Genomic DNA, 20497 nt, shown 5'->3' with positions numbered 1-20497 from the left:
ATGTGTCCTGGAATATTCTGGATTTTAGGGGACATTGCATGGATATGCACAGTGAGAATAAAGCTGAACTCAGAAGTTCCTACACTTGCCCTTACACCTCTCTCCTTGTAACTTTACCCTAACCTGTGTAATAAGGCAAGGAAAAGTTCTTAATGCAGGTATTTAAGCCCTGTGTGATGCAGATGACATTTGTAAGCAGTTGCTGTAGGTAACAATAACAGGACACTTCATGAATTTGTCCCTCTGCCTTCTGGACTAAGGCACAAACGTCCCTTTCATGAGCACAAGGACATGGTGCACTGGGAAACAGGAGCAGGAATATCAGCTTACCATTCCCTAAAAGATTTCTTTTCTAAGAGAAGGAAATGTCAGCTGTATAAATTACGCCTTTCACGCTCATATATATGCTATTCATCCATTGTGCGTCCCTCTTGAAGATGCTCTAGGTAAATCAGAGCTATACAGATAACCTTACACTGGTTACAATGAGGAAGAACATGATATGTCCCTAAAGAAACTGTAAGCAATTGAGTTACATCAGGAAGCCAAGCATGGATAAAGGTTACGGGGAAGTTTGGGGCAAAGCCCTTTAAATCGTTACAAAGTACATTTATCACCTATCGACTATTGCTACATTGAATCTTCCCCGTCGCTGGGCCAGAAATCATACATTTATTATTGATCTATAGGGTGGTAGGAGATAATAACACTTTATGGAAATACTCCTAGAGACTTTTGCCCCTCTGTATAAATGGATTACGTACATCCTTAAAACAAAGTCCAGACAGTGGGCTATGACGTAGGAGGAAGAAGAGGGTAAAGGTACCTTCACACGAAGCGACGCTGCAGCGATAGCGACAACGATGTCGATCGCTGCAGCGTCGCTGTTTGGTCGCTGGAGAGCTGTCACACAGACCGCTCTCCAGCGATCAACTATGCCGAGGTCCCCTGGTAACCAGGGTAAACATCGGGTAACTAAGCGCAGGGCCGCGCTTAGTAACCCGATGTTTACCCTGGTTACCAGCGTAAAATCTAAAAAAAACAAACAGCACATACTTACATTCACGTCCCCCTGCGTCCACTTCCTGACTGACTGAGCGCCGTACAGTGAGAGCAGAGCGGTGACGTCACCGCTGTGCTGCTTTCACTTTCACTTTGCGGCGCTGAGTCAGAGGAGGAAGCAGACTGCAGGGGACGCAATGTGAGTATGTGCTGTTTGTTTTTTTTACATTTTACGCTAGTAACCAGGGTAAACATCGGGTAACTAAGCGCGGCCCTGCGCTTAGTAACCCGATGTTTACCCTGGTTACCAGTGTAAAATATCGCTGGTATCGTTGCTTTTGCTTTCAAACACAACGATACACAGCGATCGGACGACCAAATAAAGTTCTGGACTTTATTCAGCGACCAGCGACATCACAGCAGGATCCTGATCGCTGCTGCGTGTCAAACGAAACGATATCGCTAGCGAGGACGCTGCAACGTCACGGATCGCTAGCGATGTCGTTTCGTGTGAAGGTACCTTAAGGGATAGAGGAATTGGGCTGAGCAAATAAAAGTTTGATCAACAGCTAGAGAAGGTGTATGAGCATTTTTAGGGTCTCTATAAGCTTTTAACCGATTTCTTCCTGGACTACGGACCTTAGCAGATAGATGTGACTAATGACAACCAAGAAAGAACATGGCGCATTGTGCTGGCCTGAGACTAGTCCCTAAAGTTGGTGTGAATACATTCGCATGACTTGGTCCATTGGCCAGGTCAGTAATCCATGGTGGCTGGATAGGAACCGAGAACCATCTCCAATCAGACTGCATCTCCAGTTGCTTCTATGATTAGTCGGCCTGGTGCGATGTCACATGTGCGTCATGCACGGCACGCCGGGAAATCAAAAGACAAGCAGCTGATGATGTGAGTTAGGAGGTGGTTGTCAGGGCTCCCATCCAATGGCTACAGATCACCGATGTAATTCGGGACGTGTGAATCGTTTCGTACAAACTCTACTAACCACAATACTTTGTAACTGGCTCTGTGTTTCAATTCCTGACCTTTTTGTGATCTCTGTTTGCCCTTAGACAAATCAGTAGTAATGAAAGTTGCATCTTGTGCAATTGTTATATCTAATAAAACTAACTGAATAAACAGCATCATCCAATTATTGTGCAACTCCTCGCTATTGTTGGAAGTGTTACACAGGATTCGTGTTACGCAATTTCAGTTGTACAAAGAAAAGACACAGCATGGTGCTGGGAAATGCAGCGCTGCATTTCCCAAATGTGAAACTTCTCCGGTCACTATCATGTGTCCCGTGTGCATTATATGCATCTCTACAAACCCCCCTGAAATGACCATACCCCGATAGCCATCTATCCTGGGCTGCATCCATATGTCTCCAATTAGTTTCTGAAACCAAACTCCTCTGAGGACAGTTTGTAATTTGGATTATGGGAAAAAGCAGAGAATTCACAATAAGGGGGAATTAAGCAGGTAACAGTGCGGCTTTTCATGAAACACACTGAGTCCTCTGTTATAAATCCAATCCCACAGACAGAGCGGGGTCCGGTCTGCTCTCCTCCCTATTGAGAGGCGGCCAGCTTCTTGTTTTATCCCCAGGATACAGGATAGCAGGAGCCAGCTGCAGGTGCGCCTGGGAACATCTGCGGAGACCAGCCATGAGATACAGACGTCACGTATCCGTGTATTAGTCATATAGCATGCCTGACATGGGGATAACAAAATATTGGATTACTACATATTCTAGTCAGATCAGGCCAGGACGCAACAAAGGTTTTATTGTGCTTTCTTTACCTGGAGGAATGACTGTAAGGCTGCCGTCACACTAGCAGTATTTGGTCAGTATTTTACATCAGTATTTGTAAGCCAAAACCAGGAGTGGAACAATCAGAGGAAAAGTATAATAGAAACATATGCACCACTTCTGTATTTATCACCCACTCCTGGTTCTGGCTTACAGATACTGATGTAAAATACTGACCAAATACTGCTAGTGTGACCGCAGCCTAAGCCATTAAACGGAAATTCCACCTGCATTTTAGTTTCATGTTTCCATGTAGTGTAAATGCTTCATTTTTTCCCTGAGGAGTTGAGAGAAATGCCGCAAAAACTTAAAAATCATAGCAAAATGCTATTGCATATTTTGGTGCAGACACCTGCAACACAAAAAATATGCAGGGAACATGACCAATTTCAGTCTTTTGGTCCCTGTTATCAGCCATTTCCAGCTGTGGAGTAGATGACTATAGTGCCTAATATTCAGTTGCGCAGTTCTCCCATAATTTGGCATTTCTATACTTGTACTCCTGAGCGGTCACATGACAACATCACCTCTGACCCCATCTCGTTCTCAGGTATGGATCAGCAGTGACAGTAACAGCAGCGAGGCCGCAGATCAATGGACGGACACAATCGGCCACCCAGAAAAAGTGGTGACAAAGTGGCATAAACTGAACCACCTGAGTTAATGAACCCCTATGGACTGGGAAATGCCAGGGGTTATTTGTACATAGAGACGACACAATGGACTGAGTCGTGCCCACCTGCTTATATCAAAGGATTTTACCTGGAACCAGGAAGATATAAAGACAGGAAAGACATTGTGGCGAGGAGCAAGGCTCAGCAGCAGATACCTCATTTTGCACAAACCATGCTGCAAAATTACAGTAATTATCGCTATTGTGGTTCATGCCTTCTTTATTAAAATCCCATAAATTATGACTTTATATTGATTATTTAGCTGAATATCAAATATCTATTTAAATTAAAGCTGCGTAACTAATATGGCCGTCACTGCCTGTAAATGTCAGATCTGCCATGTTACACGCAGGGGCAGAAACCAGTAGTATCTTAAGCAGCTTTGTCCTTCAGCTGGATAATATCCATGAGGGCCACCATGACGGCTTTCTTATTAAGTCCTGAATGGCAAAACTGTAATGTTATCAGCAGTAATTTTTGGAAAAATTCTATTAAAGAATATGTAATGGAAATATTAATAGATGTGTCAGAGCTAGATAGAAACTGCGTCATGAGTGCAAAAGTAAGAGTTTTATATGTTTAAAGCAAATAATATGAATATCCTGTAATTAATAATACATTCACAGTAGGATAATGGGAGACAACGTTCTTCCAAACTACAGGAGCTCCATTCATCTTTAGTGCTTCAATCTGTCCTCATGTATGATGGATGCAGGAAAGCAGAACTGCCCTCGATTAAATAGATGTAATTCTCAACAACTATGTGTATGCTGCGCAGTACCATTCCTGTCCTGTGTACATACACTTCACAGTACCACTCCTCCTGTCCTGTATATATACACTGCACAGTACCACTCCTCCTGTCCTGTATATATACACTGCACAGTGCCACTTCTCCTGTCCTGTGTACATACACTTCACAGTACCACTCCTCCTGTCCTGTATATATACACTGCACAGTACCACTCCTCCTGTCCTGTATATATACACTGCACAGTACCACTCCTCCTGTCCTGTATATATACACTGCACAGTACCACTCCTCCTGTCCTGTATATATACACTGTACAGCACCACTCCTCCTGTCCTGTATATATACACTGCACAGTACCACTCCTCCTGTCCTGTATATATACACTGCACAGTACCACTCCTCCTGTCCTGTATATATACACTGCACAGTACCACTCCTCCTGTCCTGTATATATACACTGCACAGTACCACTCCTCCTGTCCTGTATATATACACTGCACAGTACCACTCCTCCTGTCCTGTATATATACACTGCACAGTACCACTCCTCCTGTCCTGTATATATACACTGCACAGTACCACTCCTCCTGTCCTGTATATATAGACTGCACAGTACCACTCCTCCTGTCCTGTATATATACACTGCACAGTACCACTCCTCCTGTCCTGTATATATACACTGCACAGTACCACTCCTCCTGTCCTGTATATATACACTGCACAGTACCTCTCCTCCTGTCCTGTATATATATACACTGCACAGTACCACTCCTCCTGTCCTGTATATATACACTGCACAGTACTACTTCTCCTGTCCTGTATATATACACTGCACAGTACCACTCCTCCTGTCCTGTATATATACACTGCACAGTACCACTCCTCCTGTCCTGTATATATACACTGCACAGTACCACTTCTCCTGTCCTGTATATATACACTGCACAGTACTTCTCCTGTCCTGTATATATACACTGCACAGTACCACTCCTCCTGTCCTGTGTACATACACTTCACAGTACCACTCCTCCTGTCCTGTAGATATACACTGCACAGTACCACTCCTCCTGTCCTGTATATATACACTGCACAGTACCACTCCTCCTGTCCTGTATATACACACTGCACAGTACCACTCCTCCTGTCCTGTATATATACACTGCACAGTACCACTCCTCCTGTCCTGTATATATACTGCACAGTACCACTCCTCCTGTGTATATACACTGCACAGTGCCACTCCTCCTCTCCTGTATATATACACTGCACAGTACCACTCCTCCCGTCCTGTATATATACACTGCACAGTACCACTCCTCCTGTCCTGTGTACATACACTTCACAGTACCACTCCTCCTGTCCTGTAGATATACACTGCACAGTACCACTCCTCCTGTCCTGTATATATACACTGCACAGTACCACTCCTCCTGTCCTGTATATACACACTGCACAGTACCACTCCTCCTGTCCTGTATATATACACTGCACAGTACCACTTCTCCTGTCCTGTATACACTGCACAGTACCACTCCTCCTGTCCTGTATATATACTGCACAGTACCACTCCTCCTGTGTATATACACTGCACAGTACCACTCCTCCTGTCCTGTATATACACACTGCACAGTACCACTCCTCCTGTCCTGTATATATACACTGCACAGTACCACTTCTCTTGTCCTGTATATATACACTGCACAGTACCACTCCTCCTGTCCTGTATATATACACTGCACAGTACTTCTCCTGTCCTGTATATATACACTGCACAGTACCACTTCTCCTGTCCTGTATATATACACTGCACAGTACCACTCCTCCTGTCCTGTGTACATACACTTCACAGTACCACTCCTCCTGTCCTGTAGATATACACTGCACAGTACCACTCCTCCTGTCCTGTATATATACACTGCACAGTACCACTCCTCCTGTCCTGTATATACACACTGCACAGTACCACTCCTCCTGTCCTGTATATATACACTGCACAGTACCACTCCTCCTGTCCTGTATATATACTGCACAGTACCACTCCTCCTGTGTATATACACTGCACAGTGCCACTCCTCCTCTCCTGTATATATACACTGCACAGTACCACTCCTCCCGTCCTGTATATATACACTGCACAGTACCACTCCTCCTGTCCTGTGTACATACACTGCACAGTACCACTCCTCCTGTCCTGTATATATACACTGCACAGTACCACTCCTCCTGTCCTGTATATATACACTGCACAGCACCACTCCTCCTGTCCTGTATATATACACTGCACAGCACCACTCCTCCTGTCCTGTATATATACACTGCACAGTACCACTTCTCCTGTCCTGTATATATACGTTGCACAGTACCACTTCTCCTGTCCTGTATATATACACTGCACAGTATCACTTCTCCTGTCCTGTATATATACACTGCACAGTACCACTCCTCCTGTCCTGTATATATACACTGCACAGTACCACTCCTCCTGTCCTGTATATATACACTGCACAGCACCACTCCTCCTGTCCTGTATATACACCGCACAGTACCACTCCTCCTGTCCTGTATATATACACTGCACAGTACCACTCCTCCTGTCCTGTATATATACACTGCACAGTACCACTCCTCCTGTCCTGTATATATACACTGCACAGCACCACTCCTCCTGTCCTGTATATATACACTGCACAGTACCACTTCTCCTGTCCTGTATATATACGTTGCACAGTACCACTTCTCCTGTCCTGTATATATACACTGCACAGTACCACTCCTCCTGTCCTGTATATATACATTGCACAGTACCGCTCCTCCTGTCCTGTATATATGCACTGCACAGTACCACTCCTCCTGTCCTGTATATATACACTGTACAGTACCACTCCTCCTGTCCTGTATATATACACTGCACAGTACCACTCCTCCTGTCCTGTATAAATACACTGCACAGTATCACTTCTCCTGTCCTGTATATATACACTGCACAATACCACTCCTCCTGTCCTGTATAAATACACTGCACAGTATCACTTCTCCTGTCCTGTATATATACACTGCACAATACCACTCCTCCTGTCCTGTATAAATACACTGCACAGTATCACTTCTCCTGTCCTGTATATATACACTGCACAATACCACTCCTCCTGTCCTGTATAAATACACTGCACAGTATCACTTCTCCTGTCCTGTATATATATATATACACTGCACAGTACCATTCCTGTCCTATGTACATACACTGCACAGTACCACTCCTCCTGTCCTGTATATATACACTGCACAGCACCACTCCTCCTGTCCTGTATATATACACTGCACAGTACCGCTCCTCCTGTACTGTATATATACACTGCACAGTACCACTCCTCCTGTCCTGTATATATACACTGCACAGTACTACTTCTCCTGTGCTGTATATATACACTGTACAGTACCACTCCTCCTGTCCTGTATATATACACTGCACAGTACCACTCCTCCTGTCCTGTATAAATACACTGCACAGTATCACTTCTCCTGTCCTGTATATATACACTGCACAATACCACTCCTCCTGTCCTGTATAAATACACTGCACAGTATCACTTCTCCTGTCCTGTATATATACACTGCACAATACCACTCCTCCTGTCCTGTATAAATACACTGCACAGTATCACTTCTCCTGTCCTGTATATATACACTGCACAATACCACTCCTCCTGTCCTGTATAAATACACTGCACAGTATCACTTCTCCTGTCCTGTATATATATATATACACTGCACAGTACCATTCCTGTCCTATGTACATACACTGCACAGTACCACTCCTCCTGTCCTGTATATATACACTGCACAGCACCACTCCTCCTGTCCTGTATATATACACTGCACAGTACCGCTCCTCCTGTACTGTATATATACACTGCACAGTACCACTCCTCCTGTCCTGTATATATACACTGCACAGTACTACTTCTCCTGTGCTGTATATATACACTGCACAATACCACTCCTCCTGTCCTGTATAAATACACTGCACAGTATCACTTCTCCTGTCCTGTATATATATACACTGCACAGTACCATTCCTGTCCTATGTACATACACTGCACAGTACCACTCCTCCTGTCCTGTATATATACACTGCACAGCACCACTTCTCCTGTCCTGTGTATATACACTGCACAGTACCACTTCTCATGTCCTGTATATATACACTGCACAGTACCACTCCTCCTGTCCTGTATATATACACTGCACAGTACCACTTCTCCTGTCCTGTATACACTGCACAGTACCATTCCTGTCCTGTGTACATACACTGCACAGTACCACTCCTCTTGTCCTGTATATATACACTGCACAGTACCACTTCTCCTGTCCTGTGTATATACACTGCACAGTACCACTCCTCCTGTCCTGTATATATACACTGCACAGTACCACTTCTCCTGTCCTGTATACACTGCACAGTACCATTCCTGTCCTGTGTACATACACTGCACAGTACCACTCCTCCTGTCCTGTATATATACACTGCACAGTACCGCTCCTCCTGTCCTGTAGATATACACTGCACAGTACCGCTCCTCCTGTCCTGTATATATACACTGCACAGTACCGCTCCTCCTGTCCTGTATATATACACTGCACAGTACCACTCCTCCTGTCCTGTATATATACACTGCACAGTACCACTCCTCCTGTCCTGTATATATACACTGCACAGTACCACTCCTCCTGTCCTGTAGATATACACTGCACATTAACACTTCTCCTGTCCTGTGTATATACACTGCACAGTACCACTTCTCCTGTCCTGTATATATACACTGCACAGTACCACTCCTCCTGTCCTGTAGATATACAATGCACAGTACCACTGTCCTGTCTTCTGGGTGTAATTCTCAGTATCTGTATTAGGCCGGTGTCACACTTGCGAGATACTCATGCATAGAAATACATGCAGCTACACACTCCGGTCCCAAGTGAAGGCGGCAGTGCCGGGTATTGATGCGAGAGACTCGTGTGAGTATCTCACATTGCACTCGCAAGTGTGACACTGGCCTTATTCTGTATATACATCACACAGTACCCATCACATTGACAATGCTGAGTACAACTTCTCATGAGATCATCTGCAGTGATCGTCTCTCTACATTGCAGTTGATCTGTTTGCTGGCTATGAACAGTCGCACAATACCACTTTATTTTTCTCAGTGTGTTATTTTGAGGTTTTGTACAAAAATAATGTATATTTTCCCACAATTTAAAGCTGAATTAACTTTATTATTTACTTATTTATTAACACTGTCATTATGAACCCACTAACTGCAATAAAGCCTAATCCTCAGTGACGGAGGCAGCAGGACCTAAGTGTTTTAATTTCATACATTTACAAGCTATGCAAAAGGTCACAGAGGACTAAGAACAAAAGCGATTAATTTACCAGCACAGGGATAGGACACAGGAGGAGGATCAGGACTGAAGCCGACCATACAAGTCTACCTTCGAACCTGTGTTCTTCATTTTGCTGCTGGGATTCTTCTCCTACCCTGCAAATACTGTATATGCCATGATGGGTAATCTGAAACATTATATACACCTATTGCTGCTGACATTTGCTGATATTCTTCTGCAACTTCTTAACACATCAAGTTGTTTTTGATTTTGGTGCAAAAGTCCCATTTCTATTCTTGCCATGACAGCACCAACAGACCTGCTGGCACGTTAGTCTACACCAGCAGTCTCCAAACTGTGGCAAAAATACAGCACCAAGTATTCTCCAACACTTGCAGGCTGTCAGTACTAGGAGTTGTAGTTTTTCAATGGCTATACTCTGGCAGTCATGAATGTCCATGGCTATCATCAGCATGCTATACCACTTCTGCAATTTTGCGTGGGTTTGCAAATTGCAGATGTCATATTTGCACACAGAAATGATTAAAAAAAATACAGAAATATTGACCTGGATACAGGAAACTAGTTGCAAAAATAAAATAAAATGGGGAGTTCACTGTTTAATCTTCCTGAACAGGAAGATAAGAGAGCAGGTCTTTTCCTGGTGTTTTTTCTCCTTTCCAGGTGCCAAGTGACCTCCTGTCCAGTGGGATCTGTGCTCCCTATCTGCCCCGTATTTGTCTTGGCACAGCTGCACAGAAAACGAGAATGTGTTGCTTCCTTGTACATGGCGGCCGAGGCAGGGGTGAGAGCAGTTTGAGCTTTATAATCTAATATATAATTGCCTAGAATACTACTTCCTGCAATTTGTGCCAACTTCCGTGGCTTTGTCCGGAGCTAATGTCCGGAGATAATGTCCGGAGCTAATGTCCAGAGCTAATGTCCGGAGATAAGTGATGTCACCAGTGTCCTACACCCAGGCAGAGCACAGGGGCCCCAGGCAGCATATGGGGCCCCAGGCAGAGCACAGTGGCCCCAGGCAGAGCACAGGGGCCCCAGGCAGCATATGGGGCCCCAGGCAGAGCACAGTGGTCCCAGGCAGAGCACAGGGGCCCCAGGCAACCTATGGGGCCCCAGGCAGAGCACAGTGGCCCCAGGCAGAACATGGGGCCCCAGGCAGAGCACAGGGGCCCCAGGCAGAGCACAGGGGCCCCAGGCAGCATATGGGGCCCCAGGCAGAGCACAGTGGTCCCAGGTAGAGCACAGGGGCCCCAGGCAGCCTATGGGGCCCCAGGCAGAGCACAGGGGCCCCAGGCAGCATATGGGGCCCCAGGCAGAGCCCAGGGGCCCCAGGCAGCATATGGGGCCCCAGGCAGAGCACAGTGGCCCCAGGCAGAGCACAGGGGCCCCAGGCAGAACATGGGGCCCCAGGCAGAGCACAGGGGCCCCAGGCAGAGCACAGGGGCCCCAGGCAGCATATGGGGCCCCAGGCAGAGCACAGGGGCCCCAGGCAGCATATGGGGCCCCAGGCAGAGCACAGCGATATTTTGGACCACTATGCGGTGTTTCAGACCCCCTGTGTGATGTCTGGGGCCCTGTTCTTAAGTATATTAAAGATTAAAGTAACGTATATTAAAGTATATTATAGATCAAATTTGACACGTTTATGAGCACCATTGAGTGATATACTCAAGAATGACATAATTTTTCAACATTTTATGGTTTCAAACTGTAAACACTCAAGAGTTTTTTTTTACTTCAACCAGAAAACCTTAACGGTTCATAAAAAACTTGACTGTTCAGGATATGATAAAAGTCATAGTATTCTGAATCTTTAACTTATAAAGATACCTTTACATGGGGTGATTATTGGTTCCAGAGAGGCTTTCGGCCGATAATCGTACACATGGCTGGTGACAGGACAATACAATATAAACGTTCAAAGGTAAACACTGATAACATTAAAATCTAATATATAATTGCCTAGAATACTACTTCCGGCAATTTGTGCCAACTTCCGTGGCTTTGTCCGGAGATAATGTCCGGAGATAAGTGACGTCACCAGCGTCCTACAGGCTTGCCGCCTGCCGCGAGCGACCAATCAGAAATGTGCCGTACTGTCAAGAATTGTCAAGAGCTGGTGAGTGCAGCCATTTTTTTGTTCTTTCTTACTATTATTTATTAATTGTATTATTCTTACATTTGAATAAATAAAGTATATATGGATTCTAGACTCCCGATTCTTTAGAATCGGGCTGCCATCTAGTCTAAATATATATGAATAGTGGGGGTGTCAGTTGATGGTTACCATGTGGGTTGCAATTCCTGGAGGTGACAGAGGTGGCAACCTAAATGGGGTCCTCCTCAGTTAACCAGAGCGCCAGTACAAAGAGTATCCCCCTGACCCCATAAAATGTTTTTTTGTGTTAGTTATAAATCTAGGTTTGCATGTTGCATGATGGTTCTTGCAGCTAAAGAGAGCGATACCTGTATGCACATGAGGGATTTGCTACCTAAGCAATTATTTCATAATTCTCACTCTCTGCTCCTAGTACCCAGAAAGAATTGTGCAATCATCAGCAGCCCTATATTATCTGTCCAAAATCTGGTGAGATATATAAACAGGCCTCTGAGGATGAAAAGAATCGCCATTAATCATTAATTGGCTCAGTACGGGCTTCCTTCATGGGAGGTCAGAAAGTGAATTGTACAGAAGTGTGAGCTCGGCATTGTGCTCACTGTCCTGTACAATCTCCATATTTTATTTCATTGTTTAGTGAACAGGATTGCAAATAACTCAGAGGAAACACAAAGGAACAATGGCTGCCCTTAGTTGCCCTGTGCCAACTAGGGAGATTACCAGTTTCCTCGGCTCTTAGTTGTGAATTCCTGTATAGTATTAGAGGATTTCTCCCAGTAATTATAACCCCCCCCCTCAATAAGTACATATAATTCTTTTAAATGGGTTGTCCAGGTCTATCAGATGGTTGGGGTTCTGACACCCGGCGTCACCGTGGATCAGATGTTTGCAGCTCCTGCAGCGGCCACATATACAGTGGGGAAAAAAGTATTTAGTCAGTCACCAATTCTGCAAGTTCTCCCACTTAAAAAGATGAGAGAGGCCTGTAATTGACATCATAGGTAGAACACAACTATGAGAGTCATAATGAGAAAACAAATCCAGAAAATCACCTTGTCTGATTTGGCAAGATTTATTTTGCGAATTAGGGTGGAAAATAAGTATTTGGTCACCTAAAAACATGCAAGATTTCTGGCTCTCACAGACCTGTAACTTCTTCTTTAAAAGGCTCCTCTGTCCTCCACTCATTACCTGTAGTAATGGCACCTGTTTGAACTTCTTATCAGTATAAAAGACACTTGTCCTGTCTGGGGCGCCCCCGGAAGAAGCTAAGGGCGAAACGCGCGTCGGGGCAGGCAGGGGGACCGCCTGACCACCCATATCTTTGTTCTTTACCATTTGGTGTAACTGTGGCTCCTGAGCTGAGGTAATATAATTTTACTATGTGTGCAATACTGCCATAATCTGTGACCTACCATGTAGGGTTTTTGATAATCATTTAAAGATGCCATAGGCACTAATTTACTACATTAACCATTAGTGCCCTGGTTGCCTATTTATAACTCTAATCACGCCTAGCCATGATGTTAATATTAATTGTGCACTAAGTTTTTACAGATTCCATTTTGCTGGGAGTATCATTTATTCACTTATTGATATCTATTTTAGAGTTGGTCACTTTTGGTCCCCTTACTGGGTATTTTCCGTATAAGAATGAATTATGTCTTTTATCAATTTTAATATTTATTAATAAATTTGATATTTTAATCCTTATATTGGTTCTCTTCGTTTGGTCGGCTCTTTAATTTCAGCCTAGACCTTTGGTTATTTAACTGTCAATAATCATCAATACAGTACCATTAGACATTAGCCTGATTCATCAAACAGTTTTCACCGAAATTCTAAATTAAAATTATATGAACTTTTGGAGTTTTTACTCCAGTCTTGGCCAGTATAGGCAACTTTTTGAAAATTGGGAAGAACTTTTCCGCGAGGAGACACAGCAGAGCAAATTCATCGTTTTCGACACCACAAAAATGCATTGGAGAAACATTTTTGGCGGTGTTGCAGCTGAAAGATGCAAAAAATTATTTAATTGAACAGATACCGACATACTTGGTAACACCTACTGCCACCCACCCAGGGTGGAGGTGCCGAATATAAATGTGGACAATAGAGCAACTCCCATACTAACTGGAAACCTATAGAGAACTGGAGTATTATGCCCCTAAATAATGAAAGATTACAACAACTAATATTATCAAAGAATTACTTTATTAAATCTAAAATACATACAAAAAATACATATAACTGGTATAAAATGACCGGAGATGGTGATGACACAAAGAGACGGAGCCAGTGACACCCCAAAATTGCCAAATGGCAGCACTACATAACACCTAAGGGATACCTGGTGTGTATGAACCCCCTAAAAATATATACTGCAGACAACTGTATGTTATCTATGTAACCAAAATCTCAAAAGAGTAAGAGGTGCAGCAGCGCCTATTCAGAGCCCAAAGTCCTAATGTTCAAAGGGCATAATAAAGTGCAAGAAAAGTACATGACATAGATGCTGCTACAAGTGCTTACCCATGTGGGTGCGGTGTCAGCTGGATCCGTGTAGCCCCGACGTACGTTTCGCTGTATCTAGCTTCCTCGGGAGGCCTGTGTGACACAGGCCTCCCGAGGAAGCTAGATACAGCGAAACGTACGTCGGGGCTACACGGATCCAGCTGACACCGCACCCACATGGGTAAGCACTTGTAGCAGCATCTATGTCATGTACTTTTCTTGCACTTTATTATGCCCTTTGAACATTAGGACTTTGGGCTCTGAATAGGCGCTGCTGCACCTCTTACTCTTTTGAGATTTTGGTTACATAGATAACATACAGTTGTCTGCAGTATATATTTTTAGGGGGTTCATACACACCAGGTATCCCTTAGGTGTTATGTAGTGCTGCCATTTGGCAATTTTGGGGTGTCACTGGCTCCGTCTCTTTGTGTCATCACCATCTCCGGTCATTTTATACCAGTTATATGTCTTTTTTGTATGTATTTTAGATTTAATAAAGTAATTCTTTGATAATATTAGTTGTTGTAATCTTTCATTATTTAGGGGCATAATACTCCAGTTCTCTATAGGTTTCCAAAAAATTATTTAAGAAGCGTTTATGTTGCATTTTACTCCAGTTCACTCTTCATCAAGAATGACGTTCAAAATGCAATATTTGATGAATTGAGGCCATTTTCTCCCAACTTTCTATGAACCCTGAACAGCATTTACATCTACATGGCAATCTCATGCATCATTGTTTAAGGCAGCTCAGGACAAACAGATCTGGAAGTGATGGCCGTGATAGAGAGTAAAATTCCAATGAGCATTATTGGTGGTGCAGGCAAGTCACTCAGTAACTAATAACATTTATCAAATTACATGCACCACCCCTGCATGGACAATACGGAAAACTGCCAACATATAGTACAACTAGAAACAAGAACAGATGCAGTCTTACTATCCGAAAAAACACTCTTTATTAATAACAAATTTGACAATAAAAACAAAGAACCAAACCAACAGTGTGCAGTAGGGCTAGCAGATGTTATAAAATGCCATGTCTCATGTTGCTTTTGGCATTTTATAACATCTGCTAGCCCTACTGCACACTGTTGGTTTGGTTCTTTGTTTTTATTGTCAAATTTGTTATTACCGGTAATAAAGAGTGTTTTTTCGGATAGTAAGACTGCATCTGTTCTTGTTTCTAGTGATAAGAGAGTGTAGAGTTATTACATTTCATAAAGATGGAGATCATCATGATTCCGCATCTCATCACCCCAGATAACACAGATTGTCCACAGGAAGCTTGGAGCAGCACACAACTTGTAGTCATTTGTAAAGCGAGACCGCTGTCATAGGATGTAACAGTTGTATATTGCACTAAACACTTCTATGTACCCGGGAGTTCCTGCTCAGTGACAGTGAGAGCCAAGAGACTGATTAACTGACTTTACCTTATGAATGACTCGGTGCCAATGCCAGGGGCACCCTGTGCCCTTTCAACATCTTTAATCTTTATACTTTGCCAACCTGGGCTTGCTCAGCTTTATGTGACTTGAAGGGGAACCATGAAGAAATTACCATAAAGCTGATCTCTATTAAAAAAATAAAAATGAGTTTGCTTTTAAAATGTTCTGACCACAGGCTCCTCCTAAGAAGTCTTGCACTGTGGAGACTTGCAACTATTAGGCCTCTTTCACACTTCCATTGGCAGTGTCCCGTCCTAATTCGTCGGGAAGATGTGGCGACGGATGTCGAGAAAATAGTGATACAACGGAGGCAACACATCCAGTGTTATGACGTATGCGTCGGCCGAGCTTTTCCGGTGTAGATATGGGACTTGGTATTCCGGGGAGAGAGAGAGAGATTTTTTTTCCCGGACTTTAACCCCTTCACCCCCAAGGGTGGTTTGCACGTTAATGACCAGGCCAATTTTTACAATTCTGACCACTGTCCCTTTATGAGGTTATAACTCTGGAACGCTTCAACGGATCTTGGCGATTCTGACATTGTTTTCTCGTGACATAATGTACTTCATGATAGTGGTAAAATTTCTTCGATATAACTTGCGTTTATTTGTTAAAAAAACAGATATTTGGCGAAAATTTTGAAAATTTCGCAATTTTCCAACTTTGAATTTTTATGCCCTTAAATCACAGACATATGTCACGCAAAATACTTAATAAGTAACATTTCCCACATGTCTACTTTACATCAGCACAATTTTGGAACCACATTTTTTTTTTGTTATTGAGTTATAAGGGTTAAAAATTGACCAGCAATTTCTCATTTTTACAACACCATTTTTTTTCAGGGACCACATCTCATTTGAAGTCATTTTGAGGGGTCTATATGACAGAAAATACCCAAGTGTGACACCATTCTAAAAACTGCACCCCTCAAGGTGCTCAAAACCACATTCAAGAAATGTATTAACCCTTCAGGTGTTTCACAGGAATTTTTGGAATGTTTGAAAAAAAGTTAAATGTTCATTTTTATTTACACAAAATTTATTTCAGCTCCAATTTGTTTTATTTTACCAAGGGTAACAGGAAAAAATGGACCCCAAAAGTTATTGTACAATTTGTCCTGAGTACGGTAATACCCCATATGTGGGGGTAAACCACTGTTTGGGCGCATGGCAGAGCTCGGAAGGAAAGGAGCGCCATTTGACTTTTCAATGCAAAATTGACTGGAATTGACATGGGACGCCATGTTGCGTTTGGAGAGCCCCTGATGTGCCTAAACATTGAAACCCCCCACAACTGACACCATTTTGGAAAGTAGACCCCTTAAGGAACTTATGTAGATGTGTGGTGAGCACTTTGACCCAACAAGTGCTTCACAGAAGTTTATAATGCAGAGCTGTAAAAATAAAAAATCATATTTTTTCACAAAAATGATCTTTTTGCCCCCATTTTTTTATTTTCCCAAGGGTAAGAGAAGAAATTAGACCACAAAAGTTGTTGTGCAATTTGTCCTGAGTACAACGATACCCCATATGTGGGTGTAAACCATTGTTTGGGCGCAGGGCAGAGCTCGGAAGGGAAGGAGCGCCATTTGACTTTTCAATGCAAAATTGACTGGAATTGAGATGGGACGCCATGTTGCGTTTGGAGAGCCCCTGATGTGCCTAAACATTAAAACCCCCCACAAGTGACACCAGTTTGGAAAGTAGACCCCCTAAGGAACTTATCTAGATGTGTTTTGAGAGCTTTGAACCCCCAAGTGTTTCACTACAGTTTATAACGCAGAGCCGTGAAAATAAAAAATCCTCTTTTTTTTCACAGAAATGATTTTTTCGCCCCCAGCTTTGTATTTTTACAAGGGTAACATAATAAATTGGACCCCAAAAGTTGTTGTCCAATTTGTCCTGAGTACGCTGATACCCCATATGTGGTGGGGAAGCACTGTTTGGGCGCATGACAGAGCTCGGAAGGGAAGGAGCGCCATTTGGAATGCAGACTTAAATGGATTGGTCTGCAGGCGTCACGTTGCATTTGCAGAGCCCCTGATGTACCCAAACAGTAGAAACCCCCACAAGTGACCCCAAATTGGAAACTAGACCTCCCAAGGAACTTATCTAGATGTGTTGTGAGAACTTTGAACCCCCAAGTGTTTCACTACAGTTTATAATGCAGAGCCGTGAAAATAAAAATTATTTTTTTTTCACAAAAATGATTTTTTAGCCCCCAGTTTTGTATTTTCACAAGAGTAACAGGATAAATTGGACCCCAAAAGTTGTTGTCCAATTTGTCCTGTGTACGCTGATACCCCATATGTGGGGGTAAACCACTGTTTGGGCGCATGGCAGAGCTCGGAAGGGAAGGAGCGCCGTTTGGAATGCAGACTTAGATGGATTGGTCTGCAGGCATCACGTTGCATTTGCAGAGCCCCTGATGTACCTAAACAGTAGAAAACCCCCACAAGTGACCCCATATTGGAAATTAGACCCCCCAAGGAACTTATCTAGATGTGTTGTGAAAACTTTGAACCCCCAAGTGTTTCACTACAGTTTACAACGCAGAGCCGTGAAAATAAAAAATCTTTTTTTTCCCACAAAACTTATTTTTTAGCCCCCAGTTTTGTATTTTCCCAAGGGTAACAGGAGAAATTGGACCCCAAAAGATGTTGTCCAATTTGTCCTGAGTACGCCGATACCCCATATGTTGGGGTAAACCCCTGTTTGGGTACACGGGAGAGCTCTGAAGGGAAGGAGCACTGTTTTACTTTTTCAACGCAGAATTGTCTGGAATTGAGATCGGATGCCATGTCCCGTTTGGAGAGCCCCTGATGTGCCTAAACAGTGGAAACCCCCCAATTATAACTGAAACCCTAATCCAAACACACCCCTTACCCTAATCCAAACGGTAACCCTAACCACACCCCTAACCCTGACACACCCCTAACCCTAATCCCAACCCTATTCCCAACCGTAAATGTAATCCAAACCCTAACCCTAACTTTAGCCCCAATCCTAACTGTAGCCTTAACCCTAGCCCTAACCTTAGCCCTAACCCTAGCAATAACCCTAGCCCTAACCCTAGCCCTAACCCTAGCCCTAACCCTAGCAATAACCCTAGCCCTAACCCTAGCCCTAACCCTAGCAATAACCCTAGCCCTAACCCTAGCCCAAACCCTAACCCTAGCCCTAACCCTAGCCCTAACCCTAACCCTAATGGGAAAATGGAAATAAATACATTTTTTTTATTTTTTTATTTTTCCCTAACTAAGGGGGTGATGAAGGGGGGTTTGATTTACTTTTATAGCAGGTTATTTAGTGGATTTTTATGATTGGCAGCCGTCACACACTGAAAGACGCTTTTTATTGCAAAAAATATTTTTTGCGTTACCACATTTTGAAAGCTATAATTTTTCCATATTTGAGTCCACAGAGTCACGTGAGGTCTTGTTTTTTGCGGGACGAGTTGACGTTTTTATTGGTAATATTTTCGGGCACATTACATTTTTTTATCGCTTTTTATTCCGATTTTTGTGAGGCAGAATGATCAAAAACCAGCTATTCATGAATTTCTTTTGGGGGAGGCATTTATACCGTTCCGCGTTTGGTAAAATTGATAAAGCAGTTTTATTCTTCGGGTCAGTACGATTACAGCGATACCTCATTTATATCATTTTTTTATGTTTTGGCGCTTTTATACGATAAAAGCTATTTTATAGAAAAAATAATTATTTTGGTATCGCTTTATTCTCAGGACTATAACTTTTTTATTTTTTTGCTGATGATGCTGTATGGCGGCTCGTTTTTTGCGGGACAAGATGACGTTTTCAGCGGTACCATGGTTATTTATATCTGTCTTTTTGATCGCGTGTTATTCCACTTTTTGTTCGGCGGTATGGTAATAAAGCGTTGTTTTTTGCCTCGTTTTTTTTTTTTCCTCACGGTGTTTACTGAAGGGGTTAACTAGTGGGACAGTTTTATAGGTTGGGTCGTTATGGACGCGGCGATACTAAATATGTGTACTTTTATTGTTTTTTTTTTATTTAGATAAAGAAATGTATTTATGGGAATAATATTTTTTTTTTTCTTTATTTAGGAATTTATTTTTCATTTATTTTTTTACACATGTGGAAATTTTTTTTTTAACTTTTTTACTTTGTCCCAGGGGGGGGGACATTACAGATCGGTGATCTGACAGTGTGCACAGCACTCTGTCAGATCGGCGATCTGCTGTGCAGGGCTGCAGGCTTACCAGCGCCTGCTCTGAGCAGGCACTCGGTAAGCCACCTCCCTCCCTGCAGGACCCGGATACCGCGGCCATCTTGGATCCGGGACCTGCGGCGAGGAGGGAGGTAGGAGACCCTCTGAGCAACGCGATCACATCGCGTTGCTGCGGGGGTCTCAGGGAAGCCCGCAGGGAGCCCCCTCCCTGCGCGATGCTTCCCTATACCGCCGGTACACCGCGATCATGTTTGATCGCGGTGTGCCAAGGGTTAAAGTGCCGGGGGCGGTCCGTGACCGCTCCTGGCACATAGTGCCAGATGTCAGCTGTGATATGCAGCTGACACCCGGCCGCGATCGGCCGCGCTCCCCCCGTGAGCGCGGCCGATCGCGTATGACGTACTATCCCGTCGGTGGTCATACGGGCCCACCCCACCTTGACGGGATAGTACGTCAGATGTCAGAAAGGGGTTAAAATCCTTCCGGGCATGCTCAGAGGGAAAAAAAGTGATATGCCGCTGGAATCCTGTGTGTGATGGTCAG

At 43.6% G+C, this 20497-nt stretch overlaps 1 protein-coding gene across 1 annotated transcript in view; it reads left to right on the top strand.

Moving 5' to 3' along the window:
• TC2N (tandem C2 domains, nuclear) overlaps positions 1-3732 on the top strand; it is a 40757-nt gene extending 37025 nt beyond the window's left edge. Inside the window, exon 12 of the mRNA XM_077249277.1 lies at positions 3367-3732. Coding sequence (XP_077105392.1) covers positions 3367-3480 — 114 coding nt within the window. The 3' untranslated portion in view covers positions 3481-3732. The remainder of the gene's footprint in view (positions 1-3366) is intronic.
• Positions 3733-20497: the final 16765 nt, after the last annotated feature.

This window comes from Ranitomeya variabilis, chromosome 1 (assembly GCF_051348905.1).
Source record: "Ranitomeya variabilis isolate aRanVar5 chromosome 1, aRanVar5.hap1, whole genome shotgun sequence".
Lineage (NCBI taxonomy): Eukaryota > Metazoa > Chordata > Amphibia > Anura > Dendrobatidae > Ranitomeya > Ranitomeya variabilis.
This window is presented reverse-complemented; position numbering and strand designations above follow the sequence as displayed.